The sequence below is a fragment of the Leucoraja erinacea genome, chromosome 1 (assembly GCF_028641065.1).
Source record: "Leucoraja erinacea ecotype New England chromosome 1, Leri_hhj_1, whole genome shotgun sequence".
Taxonomy (NCBI): Eukaryota; Metazoa; Chordata; class Chondrichthyes; order Rajiformes; family Rajidae; genus Leucoraja; species Leucoraja erinaceus.
In genome coordinates this window covers 111,395,851-111,416,964 of record NC_073377.1, presented here as the reverse complement: position 1 = coordinate 111,416,964, position 21,114 = coordinate 111,395,851, and the positions used below count along the sequence as shown (strand labels likewise).

The following is a 21,114-nucleotide window of genomic DNA, read 5'->3' as shown; positions in this document are numbered from 1 at the left end:
TGCTGCTTGACCCGCTGTGTTACTCGAGCATTTTGTCTTGCTTTCATATATAATTATGGAGAGGATCAGAACTGGACCTAGGGTTGAGATTTTTGATTGGAGAAAGGCTAACTTTGATGAGATGCGAAAGGATTTAAAAGGAGTAAATTGGGACAGTTTGTTTTATGGGAAAGATGTGGAAGAGAAATGGAGGACATTTAAAGGTGAAATTTTAAGAGTACAGAATCTTTATGTCCCTGTTCGGTTGAAAGGAAATAGTAAAAATTGGAAAGAGCCATGGTTTTCAAGGGAAATTGGACACTTGGTTCGGAAAAAGAGAGAGATCTACAATAATTATAGGCAGCATGGAATAAATGAGGTGCTTGAGGAGTATAAAGAATGTAAAAAGAATCTCAAGAAAGAAATTAGAAAAGCTAAAAGAAGATATGAGGTTGCTTTGGCAAGTAAGGTGAAAGTAAATCCAAAGGGTTTCTACAGCTATATTAATAGCAAAAGGATATCGAGGGATAAATTTGGTCCATTAGAGACTCAGAGTGGACAGCTATCTGCAGAGCCAAAAGAGATGGGGGAGATATTTAACAATTTCTTTTCTTCGGTATTCACCAAGGAGAAGGATATTGAATTATGTGAGGTAAGGGAAACAAGTATAGTAGCTATGGAAACTATGAGGATCAAAGAAGAGGAAATACTGACACTTTTGAGAAATATAAAAGTGGATAAGTCTCCAGGTCCGGACAGGATATTCCCTAGGATATTGAGGGAAGTTTGTGTAGAAATAGCAGGGGCTATGACAGAAATATTTCAAACTGCATTAGAAACGGGAATAGTGCCGGAGGATTGGTGTACTGCGCATGTTGTTCCATTGTTTAAAAAGGGGTCTAAGAGTAAACCTAGCAATTATAGACCTGTTAGTTTGACGTCAGTGGTGGGAAAATTAATGGAAAGGATACTTAGAGATAATATATATAAGCATCTGGATAAACAGGGTCTGATTAGGAACAGTCAACGTGGATTTGTGCCTGGAAGGTCATGTTTGACTAATCTTCTTGAATTTTTTGAAGAGGTTACTTGTGAAATCGATGAGGGTAAAGCAGTGGATGTTGTATATATGGACTTCAGTAAGGCCTTTGACAAGGTTCCTCACGGAAGGTTGGTTAAGAAGGTTCAATGGTTGGGGATTAATGGAGGAGTAGCAAGATGGATTCAACAGTGGCTGAATGGGAGATGCCAGAGAGTAATGGTGGATGGTTGTTTGTCAGGTTGGAGGCCAGTGACTAGTGGGGTGCCGCAGGGATCTGTGTTGGGTCCACTGTTGTTTGTCATGTACATCAATGATCTGGATGATGGTGTGGTAAATTCGATTAGTAAGTATGCAGATGATACTAAGATAGGTGGGGTTGTGGATAATTAAGTAGATTTTCAAAGTCTACAGAGAGATTTATGCCAGTTGGAAGAGTGGGCTGAAAGATGGCAGATGGAGTTTAATGCTGATAAGTGTGAGGTGCTACATCTTGGCAGGACAAATCAAAATAGGACATACATGGTAAATGGTAGGGAATTGAAGAATGCAGGTGAACAGAGGGATCTGGGAATAACTGTGCACAGTTCCCTGAAAGTGGAATCTCATGTAGATAGGGTGGTAAAGAAAGCTTTTGGTGTGCTGGCCTTTATAAATCAGAGCATTGAGTATAGAAGTTGGGATGTAATGTTAAAATTGTACAAGGCATTGGTGAGGCCAATTTTGGAGTATGGTGTACAATTTTGGTCGCCTAATTATAGGAAGGATGTCGATAAAATAGAGAGAGTACAGAGGAGATTTACTAGAATGTTGCCTGGGTTTCAGCAACTAAGTTACAGAGAAAGGTTGAACAAGTTCGGGCTTTATACTTTGGAGCGCAGAAGGTTAAGGGGGTACTTGATAGAGGTCTTTAAAATGATGAGAGGGATAAACAGAGTTGACGTGGATAAGCTTTTCCCACTGAGAGTAGGGAAGATTCAAACAAGGGGACATGACTTGAGAATTAAGGGACAGAAGTTTAGGGGTAACATGAGGGGGAACTTCTTTACTTAGAGAGTGGTGGCTGTGTGGAATGAGCTTCCAGTGAAGGTGGTGGGGGCAGGTTCGTTTTTAACATTTAAAAATAAATTGGATAGTTATATGGACGGGAAAGGTATGGAGGGTTATGGTCTGAACGCAGGTGTATGGGACTAGGGGAGAATACGTGTTCAGCACGGACTAGAAGGGTCGAGATGGCCAGTTTCCGTGCTGTAATTGTTATATGGTTATATTATGTGTGTTACGTGTCTGTGCGTTGTTTATCAGTCTGTGCGTGTGTGTCTGTGTCTTTAAGGCATCCAGCCACATCTGGTTTTATGACCCCGTGTTAGCTTACAAAAACTGAATTCCTGTTTGGGATTAGCCAAAACTGTGACTTACACTCGGAGCAGCTGAGAGGTGCAGTGTTACTGCATTAACTGGACGTTGGCGGAATGCACATTCTTGGTTCATTAAGCAGAAGGCAGGTGCTCTGCAGATCTGGGCTCCTTACAGATCCCATGTGAGTCAGGGAGGGGATCGATGTGCCACTGCCTCATCTCAATCTTATCCCACCGTTTATGAGAGGAAAACAACAAGGTAGCCTCCTGAGAAATAAGTAATTGGGAATGAGGAGTCCATTTTATTCTCCTGTTTTCAACAACAAAAGAATTCACTGAAATGGGGTGACGTGGAGGATGACTAAAAACAGCGCCAGAGACCCGGGTTCGTTCCTGACCTCGGCTGCTGTTTGTATGTTCTCCCTGTGACTTTGTGGGTTTCCTCCAGGTGCTCCGGTTTCCCCCCAAAGACGTACAGGCTTGTAGGTTAACTGGCCCTCTGTAAATTGTCCCCAGTGTGTAGGGAGTGGTTGCGAAAGTGCGATGAGATAGAACTAGCATGACCAGGTAGTTGGTGTGGACTCGGTGGGCTGAAGGGCCTGTTTCCATGCTGTGCAATTCAATCAATCACTCAAACTTAGATTGTTTTCTCAGGAGCAAGAGAGGTTGAGGGGAGAGCTGATGGGAGTATTCGGTAGGTAGGGTAGACAGTCAGACGTTTTTCCCCCCAGGGAAGAAATGTTAAATATTAGGGGGCATACCTTTTCTGTCAGAGAGGCCAAGTTTAAAGGAGTTGGGCGGGGCAAGTTTTTTACACAGGATGCCTGCAACTCCCTGACATGGTTGGAGGTGGAGGCAGATGCAATGGTAGCATGTAAGAGGCTTTTCATTGGGCAAGGTGAGAGGGGCAAATGTTAAAGGAGATGTGCAGAACGGTTCTTTACTGCTACCAGAAGTAGGTGGGTGCTTGCCATGTGCTGCGGGGAATGATGGTTGAGGCAGATATGTGTAACTCAGCAGGTCAGGCAGCATCTTTGGAGAAAAGGAATAGGTGACGTTTCGGATCGGAACCCTTCATCAGACTAATGCTGCATTGGAACTCTTCATCAGAGATGCTGCCCGTCCCACTGAGTTACACCAGCATTTTCTGTCTTATCTTCAGTACAAGTACAGGCCCTTCAGCCTACGATGTCTGGGCTGAACTTAATGGCAAGTTAACCAGGTTTCCTCAGCCTGCAGGCTCATAAGTCATGGGAGTAGAATTAGGCCATTCGGCACATCGAGGTCTACTCCACCATTCAATCGTGACTGATCTATCTTGGCCTCTCAAACCGATTCTTGCCTTCTCCCCGTAACCTTTGATGAACGGCTTCCTAATCAAACACCCTGTCAATCGTCACTTTGTAAAAATACCCAAGGACCTGGGCCTCAGAGCCCTATGTTCCACCGGTTTCACACGGATGATTAAATTACATTTCCTCTTCATCTCCTTTCTAAGGTCTGTGCCCTTAAAACAGCGCCAGAGACCCGGGTTCGTTCCTGACCTCGGCTGCTGTTTGTATGTTCTCCCTGTGACCTTGTGGGTTTCCTCCAGATGCTCCGGTTTCCCCCCAAAGACGTACAGGCTTGTAGGTTAAACTGTTCTGTAAATTGTCCCCAGTGTGTAGGGAGTGGTTGCGAAAGTGCGATGAGATAGAACTAGCATGACCAGGTAGTTGGTGTGGACTCGGTGGGCTGAAGGGCCTGTTTCCATGCTGTGCAATTCAATCAATCACTCAAACTTAGATTGTTTTCTCAGGAGCAAGAGAGGTTGAGGGGAGAGCTGATGGGAGTATTCGGTAGGTAGGGTAGACAGTCAGACGTTTTCCCCCCAGGGAAGAAATGTTAAATATTAGGGGGCATAACTTTCCTGTCAGAGAGGCCAAGTTTAAAGGAGTTGTGCGGGGCAAGGTTTTTACACAGTAATGTGGATGCCTGCAACTCCCTGACATGGTTGGAGGTGGAGGCAGATGCAATGGTAGCATGTAAGAGGCTTTTCATTGGGCAAGGTGAGAGGGGCAAATGTTAAAGGAGATGTGCAGAACAGTTCTTTACTGCTACCAGAAGTTGGTGGGTGCTTGCCATGTGCTGCGGGGAATGATGGTTGAGGCAGATATGTGTAACTCAGCAGGTCAGGCAGCATCTTTGGAGAAAAGGAATCGGATCGGAACCCTTCATCAGACTAATGCTGCATCGGAACTCTTCATCAGAGATGTTGCCCGTCCCACTGAGTTACACCAGCATTTTCTGTCTTATCCTCAGTACAAGTACAGGCCCTTCAGCCTACGATGTCTGGGCTGAACTTAATGGCAAGTTAAACAGGTTTCCTCAGCCTGCAGGCTCATAAGTCATGGGAGTAGAATTAGGCCATTCGGCCCATCGAGGTCTACTCCACCATTCAATCATGACTGATCTATCTTTGCCTCTCAAACCGATTCTCCTGCCTTCTCCCCGTAACCTTTGAAACGCTTCCTAATCAACACCCTGTCAATCTTCACTTTAAAAATACCCAATGACCTGGCCTTCAGAGCCATCTGTTCCACAGTTTCACCACCCTCTGATTAAATACATTCCTCTTCATCTCCTTTCTAAGGCTGTGCCCTCTGGTTCTAAGACTTTCCTACTTGTGGAAACATACTCTCCTAATCCACTCTGATCCATATCCCTCCATTCCCTGCATATCCATGTGCCTATCTGAAAGCCTCTTAAACACTGCTATCATATCTGCCTCCACCACCACCCCTGGCAGTGCATCCCAGGCACCCACTTTGGAGGCCTTATTAAAAGATTAGAGATCACAATTTTTATTTCTTGAATAGTCTGTCACCCATATTAACTGCAGAAAAATAGATCAGCCATGATTGAATGACGGGGTAGACTTGATGGGCAGAATGGCCTTATTCTGTTCCTATGACATGAATTCCTATCACGTAACTGCAGCTGGTGGAATCTTCAGCAAAGCACAATGTGCTGGAGGAACTCAGTGGGTCAGGCAGTATCGGTGGAGAACATAGGTCAATGACGTCTTGGATCAGTCCCAACTCAAAACAATAGATAATAGACAATAGGTGCAGGAGAAGGCCATTGGGCCCTTTGAGCCAGCACTGCCATTCAATGTGATCATGGCTGATGGTCCCCAATCAGTACCCCGTTCCGGCCTTCTCCCCATATCCCCTGACTCTATCAGAGGGACTCTATTCCCCTGACTAACAGAAAACACCAGAGGGTGGTGAATCTGTGAATTTCATTGTCATAGGAGGCAAAATCATTGGGTATATTAAAAGCAGAGGTTTTTTATTAGTAACGGTGTCAAAGGTTACGGGGAAAGAGCAGGAGAGTAACTTGGAAGAAACTGTGGAGGGAATAGTTTGGTGATGTTTCAGGTCGGGAGGGCGATGGAGTAGGGGGAGAAATCTGTGAAAGACAGTTGGGTGTGGAGTGAAACCTGGTCAGTGATAAGTGAGTACAGATGAGGATGTAGGGTCTGCAGTGAAAGAAACATTGCGAAACTAGACACAAAACGCTGGAGTAAAGGGCCTGTCCCACTTACGCACAAGAAGCATTCAGAGGCTGCAATAATAACCTTCACCGATAGATTTTGCACTGAAGATACTTGGCTACAACTTGCAAGGGATTGTCCAAAAATGTAAGCTCTGTGTTATTGAATACTAGTGAGCAAAAGTAAGAGATTTGATGGCATTTTCTCTTTAATAGTCAAATGAGTGGTATATTTTAGAAGAAGGCTGTAATTAAGTTTACATAAAACATGATGTTTCGTGTCGATTCCCATCATCTCTGAATGTGGATGGCCGATGGCATTTGCATTATATCTCTCTTTCACTCTCTAAGTCGCTCTCCCTCTCTCCCTCTCCATCTCTCTCTCTCTCTCTCTTTTTTTCCCCTCTTCCCTGTCTCTCTCATTATTCAATGTTTCCCTCTTTCCTGCCCCTGTACAGTCAGTCTGCTGCACCATTCTTGTGTTCCTCTGATAGTTCCGTGCCTCCTGTGAGAAGCGGCGACCATGGGTCATTCCTTTCTCCGCTGCCATAAGTCCTGCCCCAAGACTCCATCTAGACGCAACTCAACTGCAAGCACTGGATGTTCCAGAAAGGAAGGGGAAAGGAGGTGGGGATTGCGTTGCTGGTTAGAGAGGAGATTAACGCAATAGAAAGGAAGGACATTAGCTTGGAGGATGTGGAATCGATATGGGTAGAGCTGCGAAATACTAAGGGGCAGAAAACGCTAGTGGAAGTTGTGTACAGGCCACCTAACAGTAGTAGTGGAGTTGGGGATGGCATCAAACAGGAAATTAGAAATGTGTGCAACAAAGTTAAAACAGTTATAATGGGTGACTTCAATCTACATATAGATTGGGTGAATCAAATTGGCAGGGGTGCTGAGGAAGAGGATTTCTTGGAATGTATGCGGGATAGTTTTCTAAACCAACATGTAGAGGAACCAATGAGAGAGCAGGCTATTCTAGACTGGGTATTGAGTAATGAGGAAGGGTTAGTTAGCAGTCTTGTTGTGCGTGGCCCCTTGGGCAAGAGTGACCATAATATGGTTGAGTTCTTCATTAGGATGGAGAGTGACGTTGTTAATTCAGAAACAAGCGTCCTGAACTTAAAGAAAGGTGACTTTGAGGGTATGAGATGCGAATTGGCCAAGATAGACTGGCAATTGATTTTTAAAGGGTTGTCGGTGGATATGCAATGGAAGGCATTTAAAGACAACATGGATGAACTACAACAATTGTTCATCCCAGTTTGGCAAAAGAATAAATCAGGGAAGGTAGTGCATCCATGGATAACAATGGAAATCAGGGATAGTATCAAAACAAAAGAGGAAGCGTACAAATTAGCCAGAAAAAGCAGCCTACCAGAGGACTGCAGAGGAGGACAAAAGGCAAAATAGGAAAGGGAAAATAGATTATGAAAGAAAACTGGCAGGGAACATAAAAACTGACTGCAAAATATTTTATAGATATGTGAAGAGGAAAAGATTAGTTAATACAAATGTAGGTTCCTTGCAGTCAGAAACAGGCGAATTGATCATGGGGAACAAGGACATGGCAGACCAATTGAATAACTACTTTGGTTCTGTTTTCACTAAGGAAGACATAAATAATCTGCTGGAAATAGCAAGGTACCGGGGGTTAAATGAGATGGAGGAACTGAGTGAAATCCAGGTTAGCCGGGAAGTGATGTTAGGTAAATTGAATGGATTAAAGGCCGATAAATCCCCAGGGCCAGATAAGTTGCATCCCAGAGTACTTAAGGAAGTAGCCGCAGAAATAGTGGATGCATTAGTGATAATTTTTCAAAACTCTTTAGATTCTGGAGTAGTTCTTGAGGACTGGAGGGTAGCTAATGTAACCCCACTTTTTAAAAAGGGAGGGAGAGAGAAAACGGGGAATTACAGACCAGTTAGTCCAACATCGGTGGTGGGGAAACTGCAAGAGTCAGTTAGTAAAGATGGGATAGCAGCACATTTGGAAAGTGGTGAATTCATTGGACAAAGTCAGCATGGATTTATGAAGGGTAAATCATGTCTCACGAATCTTATAGAATTTTTCGAGGATGTAACTAGTAGATTGGATAAGGGAGAACCAGAGGATGTATTATATCTGGGCTTTCAGAAGGATTTCAACAAGGTCCCACATAAGAGATTAGTATGTAAACTTAAAGCACACGGTATTGGGGGTTTAGTAGTGATATGGATAGAGAACTGGCTGGCAGACAGGAAGCAAAGAGTAGGAGTAAACGGGTCCTTTTCAGAATGGCAGGCAGTGACTAGTAGGGTAACGCAAGGCTCAGTGCTGGGACCCCAGCTAGTTACAATATATATTAATGATCTGGATGAGGGAATTGAATGCAACATCTCCAAGTTTGTGGATGACACAAAGCTGGGGGGCAGTGTTAGCTGTGAGGAGGATGCTAGGAGGTTGCAAGGTGACTTGGATAGGTTGGGTGAGTGGGCAAATGCATGGTTGATGCAGTATAATGTGGATAAATGTGAGGTTATCCACTTTGGTGGCAAAAACAGGAAAGTAGATTATTATCTGAATGGTGGCCGATTAGGAAAAGGGGAGATGCAACGAGACCTGGGTCTCATGGTACACCAGTCATTGAAAGTAGGCATGCAGGTGCAGCAGGCAGTGAAGAAAGCAAATGGTATGTTAGCATTCATAGCAAAAGGATTTGAGTATAGGAACAGGGAGGTTCTACTGCAGTTGTACAGGGTCATGGTGAGACCACACCTGGAGTATTGCGTATGTTTTTGGTCTCCTAATCTGAGGAAAGACATTCTTGCCATAGAGGGAGTACAGAGAAGGTTCACCAGACTGATTCCTGGGATGGCAGGACTTTCATATGAAGAAAGACTGGATAGACTCGGCTTGTACACGCTAGAATTTAGAAGATTGAGGGGGGGGATCTTATAGAAACTTACAAAATTCTTAAGGGGTTGGACAGGCTAGATGCAGGACGATTATTCCCGATGTTGGGGAAGTCCAGAACTAGGGGTCACAGTTTAAGGATAAGAGGGAACTCTTTTAGGACCGTGATGAGAGTGGTGAATCTGTGGAATTCTCTGCCACAGAAGGTAGTTGAGGCCAGTTGATTGGCTATATTTAAGAGGGAGTTAGATGTGGCCCTTGTGGCTAAAGGGATCAGGGGGTATGGAGAGAAGGCAGGTACAGGATACTGAGTTGGATGATCAGCCATGATCATATTGAATGGCGCTGCAGGCTCGAAGGGCCGAATGGCCTACTCCTGCACCTATTTTCTATGTTTCAATGTTTCCACTGTGGTTAGCTGCGATTAGGTTACAAAATAAAACAAATCCATCCAGCCTCATGCATTTTAGTTGTATGGATTGTAATCTTATTCCAGGCTTCAGTGCTGAGGGTGCCAATTGAGCCTAACTTCAGCAGCAAAGTGAAGCACGTGTCCATGTTTATTGCAAGCTACCACAGATGAATTTCATTCCCCTGTCACTTTTCATACTTAGAAGTCTTTAAAACTTTTGTTAGTACTGAAAGGTATGTTTGTTAATCGGCCTCTGTACATTGCCCCTAGTGTGTAGGAAGTGGATGAGAAAGTGAAATAACATAGAACTAGCGTGTACGATGAGTAACTCAATGGGCTGAAGGGCCTGTTTCCATGCTGTATATTTCAATCAATTCAAACTCCAAGAATACTCCAAAGACGTAAAGGTTTGTAGTTTAATTGGCTTGGTATAAGTGCAAAAATTGGCCCTAGTGTAGGATAGTGTTAATGTGTGGGGATCACTGGTTAGTGCTGACACGATGGGCCGAAGGGCCTGAATCTGCACTGTATCTCTAAACTAAACTAGTTTAGTTTATTATTGACACGTACAGTGAAAAGCTTTGTGTTATGTCTGTGTTATACAGTCGAAAGACTGTACATGATAACAATCAAACTGTCCAACGTGCACAAATAAGGATAAAGGATACAACATTTAGTGCAAGATAAAGTCCGATTAAAGATAGTTCAAAGATCTCCAGTGAGGTAGATGGGACGCCAAGAACACACGTTAGCTGATGAATGGATCGCTAAGTTTCGTTTTTCAGTTTAGATATACAATGTGGAAACAAGCCCGTCTGCCCACGTCGACCAAAGATCACCCAGACACTAGCTCTATCCAACACACAATGCACCGCTTACAGAAACCAATTAACCTCCAAACCTGCAAGTCTTAAGGATGTGGGAGAAATGTGGTGCACTCGGAGAAAATCCGCGTGATCACGGGGAGAACGTACAAAGTCCGTGGTCAGGATTGTAACCTGGTCTCTGGACGCTGTAAAGGGCCTGTCCCACTTGCATGCGATTGCGTGCGTTTGGCGCGACCAACCAGTAGCGGAGTTCGCGCTAAGTATGCCCTAAGTTCGCGCGTGATGTCATTTACGTCATGCTTACCAATCAGCTGGGCAGGAGGCGGGCCGACTGAATTTGGGTGTCGCATGGCGTCGGCCGGTGACGTCATCACGCAACACCACGCCGGGCGGTGACATCATCACGCAATGGCACGCGCTAGGCGTACTCCGTCAAGATGCTGCGTACGACCGCAATCCGCCTGTGTGCCGACAGGCCGTTGACGCGCAAAGATTTTGTCCACTGCAAGAATTTTGGAGCCGCGCGTGATGTCGGGACCAGCCCCGCACAACTCCGCACTTCTAAGTGGGACCGGCCCCGCGTGGCCATACGGTACCCATACGCCTCAAGCGACCACGAGGTCACATAATTTGCGAGCCAAGGTCACGTATGTGGGACAGGCCCTTAAGGCAGCAACTCTACCACTGTGCCCCTGTTGCCTGATAACAGCTGGGCCAAAACTGTCCAAAAGGTTCAGCTCTCTCTGTGGGAATTTCCACTTGCAGTCAGAGGGAGCTGTTTGATCTGAATTGTGGAGCCTGACATTTGCTGAAATGCGGATTGTTTTCTATTTGTCTTTTACAGCGGCGAGCTGTCGGAGGTTCTGAAACCCTGTGCGCCGGCCACGGTCTCGGTCAAGCCCATGTCGAAGTCCAGCGGAATGTGCCGCACATCCCCAGCCTCGGCCAAACCCAGCTCCACCTACAAGCCCAGCAGCCTCCCCGGCACTGCCAAAACAACTGCCTGGCAGCCCACAAACTCGGCAGGTAAAAGATGCTTTGCCTTATCTAAAGTTTTGTTTAGTTTTGTTTAGAGATACAACGTGGAAACAGGCCCTTCGGCCCATCGAGTGTGCGCCGACCAGCGTCCCCCCCCCCGTCCCCCCGCACATTAACACTATCCTACACACACTGGGGACAATTTACATTCATACCAAGCCAATCAACCTACAAACCTGCACGTCTTTGGAGTGTGGGAGGAAACCAACGTTCTTGGAGAAAACCCACGCGGTCACGGGGAGATCGTACAAGTTCCATGCAGACAGCACCAGTAGTCAGGATCGAACCGGTGTCTCTGACCCTGCAAGCACAGTTAGGCAGCAACTCTACCGCTGAGCTAAAGTTACACACAGGCACACTTGTCCCGCACATCTCCTTGAAACCGGTTCCATTTGCCCTTAAATCTATGTCAACTTGTCTTTGTTGGGTGTTTTAAAAATGTGGCCGGGGTGGTGGTGGAGGCAGATTCATTGAACAGCACAGCACAGCACAGGAAAGGGCCCTTCGGCCCACAATGTTTGTGCCGAACATGATGCCAAGTTAAGCTGATCTCATCTCCCTGTACATGATCCATATCCCTCTATTCCCTGCACTTCCATGTGCTGATCTAAAAGCCTCTTCAATGCCACTATCATGTCTCCACCACCACCCCTGGCAATGCGTTCCAGGCCTCCTGTGTAAAAAACTGGCTCCGCACATCTCCATTAAACTTTCCCCTTTCACCTTATTGCTGGGCCCTCTAGGCATTTCTACGCTGGGAAAAATGTTCTGGCTGTCTACCCTATCAGTGCCTCTCATATTTCATATTCTTTCATCGGGTCACCCCCTCAACCTCCGTTGCTCCATAGTAAATAATCCAAGTTTGTCGAAACTCTCTTATAACTTTAGAGAGAGATACACCGTGGAAGCAGGCCCTTCGGCCCACCAAGTCTGCGCCGACCACTGGTCGCCCTGTACACGAGCACTATCCTACACACCAGGGACAATTTACAATTTTACCAAAGCCAATTAACTTGCAAACCTGAGCGTCTTTGGAGTGTGGGAGGAGCACCTGGAGAAAACCCACGTGGTCACAGGGAGAACGTACAAACTCCGTACAGACAGCGCCCAATGTCAGCATCGAACCCAGGTCTCTGGCGCTGTAAGGCAGAAACTCTGCCTCTGCACCACTGTGACAACCCTTCAATACCCTCTAATCCAGGCAGCATTCTGGTAAACCTCGTCTGCACCCTCTCCAAAGCTTCCACATCCTTCATATGATGGGCCGACCAGAACTACACACAATTCTCCAAATGCAGCCTCGCCTAATTTTAATGAAGCTGCACCATTTTTTAAGTTTAGGTTTAATATTGTCACATTTCGAGGTACAGTGAAAACCTTTGTTTTGAACGTTATCCAGGAGGAGGAGCCATCTTGGGGAACAGCTGTTTGCCAGCAGCCGTCCGCTAATTCGCTTTTTTAAAAGTTTTTAGTAAGTCGTGTGTTTTGTCCGTTGGAGAAAATGGACTTTTTAATGTGGGGGGTAGGGGGCAATTTTACTTCTAGGTCCCTACCTGGTCGGTGAGGCAGCTTTTTCTCTGGGCTGCCCGTCGACCTGTCCTCGTGGCCTACCAGTGGGCTTGGAGCGCCGTTTCCTGGCGGGGACCGCCCAGCACCTCGGCCTCGGTGGCGGCACAGCACTGGAGCGCTATCGTGGAGCGGAGCAGGCGATGCCTTGCCCGGGTCGCCGTGCTGGATCGACGCGCTGGAGCTCTGGTGAGCTGAGACCGCCGTGTTCAACACCTCCGGGCTGCGGGTCTGCGGAGCGGAGCGGGCGGCGCCGATTTCAACATCGGGAGCCTGGGAGCTCCAAACCGGCGCGGCCTTGTCGGCTTCGGAAGCCGCGGTCTCCAGCTAGGAAGCGGCCGTTCCAGGTGGCCCAGCCGCTGAGAGGACTCTCCCGACGCCGGGGCAAGACCACCCGGTGAGAACGGCCAGGAACATCGGGCCTCCGTAGAGGCAACTGCGGTGGCCTCAATAGGCCTGACTTTGGCTGAACTTGGGGTTAGGGACTGGACATTGTGCCTTCCCCCACAGTGGTATCCATTGTGGGGGGATGATTTTTTGTCTGTAAGGTAATCCTGCTAGTCTTTGTCCAAGATGGCTGTCGGAAGGGAGAGTGGACGTTGGCGCGCTTTAGCTGCCACTGCTCTCTCTTCACATTGTGTTTTTGATTTTTTGTTTTTGGACTGAATTCTGTTTTTAATTTGTGTTTCTGTGATGTCTTTATTATTTATTTTATTCTGATTATATTTTTATATTCCTGTTAATCTCTGTAAGGTGTCCTTGAGATGTCTGAAAGGCTCCCAAAAATAAAATAATTATAATTATTATTATTATCCAAACAGATCATACAATCAGTTCAAACTCAAGTACAATAGGTAGAGCAAAGGGTATGATACTGTGCAGAATATAGTTCTCAAAGTTGCAGCACTTTGTGGCTTCTTGACTCATACTCATTGCCCTGGCCGATGAAAGCAAGCATAGTATACGTATGTACACATAAATGCTGGAGAAACTCAGCCGGTGCAGCAGCATCTATGGAGCGAAGGAGATAGGCAATGTTTCGGGCCGAAACCCATAGCATACGTATTGTTGGATGTGATTGTTAGAATCAGTGCAGTGAGCAATATTTATAGCCAGGGCTAGTTGCATATTGCAGTGTGACTACACAATTGGCAAGATTTCTCATTAATAAACAAAAATATCTTAAGTTACAAAAATATATAATGCACGTTTTGAATGATTGCACAGTAAGCAAATAGCTACATGCTATTTAAAGTGTGGGGCATGTGCCAGTCTAATCACTGATCAGTTTGCCGTCTCGGAATTACAAGCAAGTTCTTAGTTTCAGAACAAACTGTTCTTCAAACTGCGGGAACGACAAACAATATTTTATTTCGAACTGCTCTTACTCCGCAAAGTACCTATTGATTGCCGTGGCAATTTGAGAAGCTTTTAATTCAGGAATGGAACGAATGGCAGGTCCAACACTTAGTGCCCATCCCTAATACCTTCAGCTTAGTTTGGTTTGGAGGTACAGAGTGAGGCAGGACTTTTGGTAAACCCGCACGATCGTGGGGAGAATGTACAAACTCTGCACAGACAGCACCCGTAGTCAGGATTGAACCCGGGTCGTAGAATCATAGAGTGATACAGTGTGGAAACAGGCCCTTTAGCCCAACTCGCCCATACGGCAAATAATGTCCCAGCTATCGTAGTCCCTCTTGCCGGCATTTGGTCCATATCCCTCCAAACCTGTCCTATCCATGTATCTGTCTAATTGTGTCTTAAACGATGGGATAGACAACCCAGCCTCAACTACCTCTTCTGGCAGCTTGTTCCATACACCCACCACTCTTTGTGTGGAAAAAGTTGCCCCTCGGATTCCTTTTAAATCTTTTCCCCTTCACCTTGAACCTAGGTCCTCTGGCCCTTGTCCTTGATTCCCCTACTCAAGAGAGTCTGTGCATTTACCCGATCAATTCCTCATATAATTTTGTATACCTCTATAAGATCTCCCCTCATCCTCCTACACTCTATGGAATAGAGACCCAGCCTAAACCTCTCCCTATAGCTCACACCCTCTAGTCCTGGCAACATCCTTGTAAATCTTTTCTGAACCCTTTCAAGCTGGACAATATCTTTCCTATAACGTGGTGCCCAGAACTGAACACAATATTCTAAATTCGATCTCACCAACGTCTGATACAACTGCAATATGACCTCCCAACTTCTATACATGGTTGCCGGAGGTTGCAGGTAGTGGAAGCAGGGAACCTCCGGGAACCGCACGGAAACCTTGGGCGGGGCACAAGGTCTCCTGAGGTTTCCGTTCAGGTTTCCTAAGTGGGACAGGGTCATTATTAGGCAGCACTAGATTTTAGAGATACAGTGCAGACACAGGCCCTTTGGCCCACCGAGTCCACGCCGACCAGCGATCTCCTGTACACTGGCACTATTCTACACACTAGGAACAATTTACAATTTAACCGAAGCCAATTAACCTACAAACCTGTACAACTTTCATAAGTTCATAAGTTCCAGGAGCAGAATTAGGCCATTCTGCCCATCAAGTCTACTCCACCATTCGATCATGGCTAATTTATCTCTCCCTCACAACCCCATGCACCTGCCTTCTCCCCATAACCCCTAAATACCATACCAATGAGGTCATCTCTTTGGAAGGTGGGAGGAAACCAGAGGACCCGGAGAAAACCCGTGTGGTCACAGGGAGAACCTACAAACTCCATACAGACACCACCCGTAGTCGGGATTGAACCGGGTGCTGTAAGATTGCAACTCTACCGCTACACCTCTGTACTGCCCATTTCACCATGTGAAATAATTTCTGTGTTTGTCTCACCCCCCCAGTAAACAGTTTCTCCAAGACTGCCTTGCCTACTGCACACGTTTCTCCTGCCAACTCTACATCCAACTCGAAGGTGTCCAGCACTGCGATGTACAAGCCCCCACTGCAAGACAATGACACTTTGGTCCAGATGGCTGAGCATATCCCAGCGGGGAACAGGGCCCCCATGTGTGGCCACTGCAACATGGTTATCAGGTAAGAAGAGGTCTATGCAGGAAGGACATCATTAAATTGGAAAGAGTGCAGCAAAGATTCATGAGGAGGTTGCCAGGACTCAAGCCCCTGAGCTATCGGGAGAGGTTGAGCAGGTTAGGTCTTTATTCCTTGGAGCACAGGAGGCAGAGGGGTGATCTTACAGAGGTGTATAAAATCACGAGGGGAATAGACAGGGTGAATGCACAGTCTTTTACCCAGTGTAAGGGAATCAAGATTCACAGGACTTAGCTTTAAGGAAAGTGGGACAAGATTTATGGTTGGAACCTTTCTTCAGCAACCTGGGTGACACAGTCGTACAGCGGTAGAGCTGCTGCCTCACAGCGCCAAACACCTGGGTTCAATCCTGACCACGGGGCAATATTTTTACTCAGAGGGTGATTGGTGTACGGAATGAGCTGCCAGTGGAGGTAGTTGAGGTAGATACTATAACAACATTTGAAGGACACTTAGGCAAGTACAGGGATAGGAAAGGTTTAGAGGAATATTGGCCAAACCTGGGCAAATGGGACTAGCTAAGATGGGTTACCTCAGTCGGTATGAATGGGCTGGGCTGAAGGGGCCTGTTTCCGTGCTGGGGTTAGTGCGGGAAAGTGGTGTGGAGGTAAATAATCGAATTGAATGGTAGAGCAGACTCGAAGGGCCGAATGGCCTCTTCTTGCCTCCGTTCTGACATTCAGCATCTGAGGCGAGAGGATGTAGCTAATGACATGTAAGCCTAGACTGGCCAATGACATGTCAGCATGGACTGGCCAATGACATGTCAGCATGGACTGGCCAATGGCATGTAACCCTCTTGCATGATGGGAGAAGGGAGAAGAGGAGGTGACCGAGGTGAGAATATAGTTGAGGATGAGAAAGTGCTGGAGTAACTCAGCGGGCCAGGCAGCATCGTTGGAGAACATGGATAGGTGATGACTTGGGTCAGTCTGAAGAAGGTCCTAACCCAAAACGTCTGAGGGTTGTGAAACTGGACTTCATTGACACAGATGGCATTAGGTTATTTTGAGGTGCAGGTTGCCAGGCTCTTGATTAGTAGGAGTATCAAATGTTATGGGGAGAAGGCTGGAGAATGGGATGGAGAGGGAAAGATAGATTAGCCATTGATTGAATGGCAGAGTGGGCTCGATGGGCCGAATGGCCAAATTCTGCTCCTGAGACTTATGAACGCACCCCAACACTTTGTGTGTCTGCTTTAACGTTTGCTTCCTGTTTGCCCCGACAGAGGCCCATTTCTGGTAGCCATGGGCCGCTCGTGGCACCCGGAAGAGTTTACCTGTGCCTACTGCCACCTCTCGCTGGCTGACATTGGGTTTGTGGAAGAGAATGGAGCGGTCTACTGTGAGAAGTGCTATGAGCAGTTCTTTGCCCCCGAATGTGGCCGGTGTCAAAGGAAGATCCTGGGGGTAAGTAACAACCCTGGGGATGAGTAATGAGCAAGAGAATGGGGTGAAGAGGGAAAGATAGATCAGCCATGATTGAATGGCGGAGTAGACTTGATGGGCCGAATGGCCTAATTCTGCTCCAAGAACTTATGAACACTTATGGACCACCAGACTCTTTCCCCTCCATTACCTGGCTTCAGAATGGTCCTTCCACAAACTAGGGTAGTGTCAAATTCACCTCTATCCCATTGCAAACATTGTACTTTGTCTATAGAGCTGATGAGCTACAATGCTGAGAACTATATTCGGCACTCTGTATCTTCCTCATCGCTCAATTGGCACAGTGGCGGGGCAGTAGAGTTGATGCCTCAGAGCACCAGAGACCTGGGTTTGATCCTGACTATGTCCATACATTCTCCCTCTGACCGCGTGGGTTTTTTTCCGGGTGCTCTGATTTCCTCCCACGTCCCAAATACATGCAGGTTTGTAGGTTAATTAGCTTCTATAAATCATCCCTAGTGTGTAGGATAGAACTAGTACATGAGTGATCACTGGTTAGCATGGACTCGGTAAGCCAAAGTGCCTGTATCTCTAAACTAAACTAATTTATCGTACTTCAGTTTAACTTGATTGTATGCATGTACGTTTGGTATATCTGATCTGTTTGCATCGCTGGCAAAACAATCATCCTTGGTATACTTGACAATAATAAGCCTAAAATGTAAACTTCAGAACGTTACACCAAATTCAACAGTAAAAAGGAGTCTTTAAATTTGGGAAAGTGCCTCAAGTCAACCAGCCTGATCGAGAAAGAACAAAAGGGTGGCTTCTCACCTACTTGAGAGAAGCCCGGACCTCCCATCCATGAAGGTCCCTCATTAGAGACCTTTGAACTTGAATCAGATTTTACTGGACTTTATCTTGCACTAAATATTATTCCCTTTATCCTGTATCTGTACACTGATGACGGCGTGTTTGTTATAATGCACAGTCTTATCGCTGACAGGACAGCACGCAACGAAAAGCTTTTCACTGTACCTCGGTCGATACATGTGACAACAATAAAATAAACTAAATATTCTAAACTAATTCCATCAAAAGAAACAAAGTGCTGGAGTAACTCAGCGGCATCTCTGGGAAACATGGACAGGTGACATTTTGGGTCAGACTAATGACAGTAGATGGGAAAGAAGGCGAAGTCTGAAGATGAGTCCCGACCCGAAACATCACCTATCCATGTTTTCCAGACAAGCTGCTTACAACGCAACAATGAAACTTCTTTGCAGCAGCATAACAGGCCTGTGAGCGTAATACTCACATAGGTACATAGACAATAGGTGCAGGAGTAGGCCATTCGGCCCTTCGAGCCAGCACCGCCATTCAATGTGATCATGGCTGATCATCCACAATCAGTACCCCGTTCCTGCCTCCTCCCCATATCCCTTGATTCCGCTAGCCCTAAGAGCTCTATCTAACTCCCTTTTGAATGCATCCCGTGAATCGGCCTCCACTGCCTTCCGAGGCAGAGAATTCCACAAATTCACAACTCTCTGTGTGAAAAAGCTTTTCTCATCGCAGTTCTAAATGGCCTACCCCTTATTCTTAAATTGTGGCCCCTGGTTCTGGACTCGCCCAACATCGGAAACATATCTTAATCCTTGGCCCATAGCGTGTCCAATCCCTTAATAATTTTATATGTTTCTATAAGATCCCCTCTCATCCTAAATTCCAGTGAATACATGCCCAGTCGCTCCGTTTTATCAACATATGACAGTCCCGCCATCTTGGAAATTAACTTTGTGAACCTACGCTACGCTCCCTCAATAGCAAGAATGTCCTTCCTCAAATTAAGAGCCAAAAACTGCACACAATACTCCAGGTGTGGTCTCACCAGGGCCCTGTACAACTGCAGAAGGACCTCTTTTCTCCTATACTCAACTCCTCTCGTTATGAAGGTCAACATGCCATTACCTTTCTTCACTGCCTGCTGTACCTGCATCTTTACTTTCAGTGACTGATGTACAAGGGCACCCAGGTCTTGTTGTACTTCCCCTTTTCCTAACCTGACACCATTCAGATAATAACCTGCCTTCCTGTTCCTGTCACGTTTGTCCACATTATACTGCATCTGCCATGCACCTCCCCACTCACCCAACCTGCCCAAGTCACCTTGTGGATCCTCATGGCATCCTCTTCACAGTTCACACTACCACCCAGCTTTGTGTCATCTGCAAATTTGCTAATGTTACTTTTAATTCCTTCATCTAAATCATGAATGTATTTTGTAAATAGCTGCAGTCCCGTCACCGAGCCTTGCGGCACCCCACTAGTCACTGCCTGCCATTCTGAAAGGGACCCGTTTATCCCTACTCTTTATTTCCTGCCTGCCAACCAATTTTCTATCCATGTCAATATCCTACCCCAAATACCATGTGCTCTAATTTTGCCCACTGATCTGTGTGGGACTTTATCAAAGGCTTTTTGAAAGTCCAGATATACTACACCCACTTGCTCTCCCTTGTCCATTTTATTTGTTGCAACCTCAAAAAATTCCAGAAGATTAGTCAAGCATGATTTCCGCTTCGTAAATCCATGCAGACTTGTCCTGTTACTATTACATCTTTAATAATCAACTCCAGCAACTTCCCCACCACCGATGTAATTCCCTGCTTTCTCTCTCCCTCCTTTCTTAAAAAGTGGGATAACATTAGCTACCCTCCAATCCACAGGAACTGATCCTGAATCTGTAGAACATTGGAAAATGATCACCAATGTGTCCACGATTTCAAGAGCCACCTCCTTGAGTGGCCTGGGATGCAGACCATCAGGCCCAGGGGATTTATCAGCCTTCAGTCTCATCAGTCAGCCCAACACCATTCCCTGACTAATGTGAATTTCCTTCAGTTCCTCCATCACCCTAGGTCATCTGTCCCCTAGTACATCTGGGAGATTGTTTGTGTCTTCCTTAGTGAAGACAGAACCTGTTCAACTCTTCTGCCATTTCCTTGTTCCTCATAATAAATTCACCTGTTTCTGTCTTCAAGGGACCCACATTTGTCAACTAATTTTTTTCCTCTTCACATACCTAAAGAAGCTTTTACTTTTACTTTTATTATTATTATTATTATTATTATTATTATTATTAAATCGTTGACAACATTAGCGACGCAGTAGTGCTGGTTTCTGACAGGCACAGTGACGGATACACCACACATCTCTGTCCTCCATGTGATAACTGCTCGTTTCTAAGCTTCCCCCTAGTCTAGTTTCAGTAAAAATACCGAATCAAGCACCTGAACAACTAAATTGGTTCAAGTTCACGCAGTCCCGATCGCTCTTCCAGAAGATCAATGCTGAGCTTCGTGATCGTGGACTTTTATATGTCCCGGGACCATGAGGGGCCAAACCACATGGGGGTGGTCTCTTAATAATCCAATTACAGATATCGATTAACCCCATACGTAACAGGCATTTCCCTGTCCCAATAATACAGCAGCTCATACATTGTATAAGAAAGAAATCTCCCGAATAAAGCAAACAAGAACAAACATTGAAACATGTGCCCCGAGATTCAAACCATTTCTCCACGGCTCAACAGTTCGACCAATCATCAATTATCGGGATGACCATCTTGCAACATTATTTATACTATTTATAATGCTTTTGCAGCGATCCAATAGAAATTTAAGAGAAACATGTTAAATTTTAAGAGCGCTTGCCACTCTGCATATCAGTCTGAGTCTAGACCGGCTGGTGCCAATCAAAGCCTGTAAAGTTCAGGTGACAAGGGTTAAGCAATTCTGACAAGTGCAGGGATCCTCCATTTTATGGTGTCTTTAATTTAGCCAATATTAACACATCCAGCTGGCAAACTCCTCTTTTATATCCTCTATCCTCCTTTATATTCTTGGCTAGCTTACCTTCGTACTTCATCTTTTCTCCCCATATTGCCTTTGTAGTTATCTTCTGTTGATCTTCAAAAGTTTCCCAATTCTCTGGCATCCCGCTCATCCTGG

The 21,114-nt window shown here is 45.9% G+C and overlaps 1 protein-coding gene across 8 annotated transcripts in view; it reads left to right on the top strand.

Moving 5' to 3' along the window:
- Positions 1–21,114, top strand: part of LOC129700757 (PDZ and LIM domain protein 5-like) — a 214,609-nt gene that overhangs the window by 182,657 nt on the left and 10,838 nt on the right. For all 8 annotated transcript variants that reach the window (XM_055641485.1, XM_055641479.1, XM_055641470.1 and 5 more), the window contains 3 exons: positions 10,896–11,077; positions 15,503–15,695; positions 16,939–17,119. In XM_055641485.1, the coding sequence (XP_055497460.1) occupies positions 10,896–11,077; positions 15,503–15,695; positions 16,939–17,119 (556 nt within the window). The remainder of the gene's footprint in view (positions 1–10,895; positions 11,078–15,502; positions 15,696–16,938; positions 17,120–21,114) is intronic.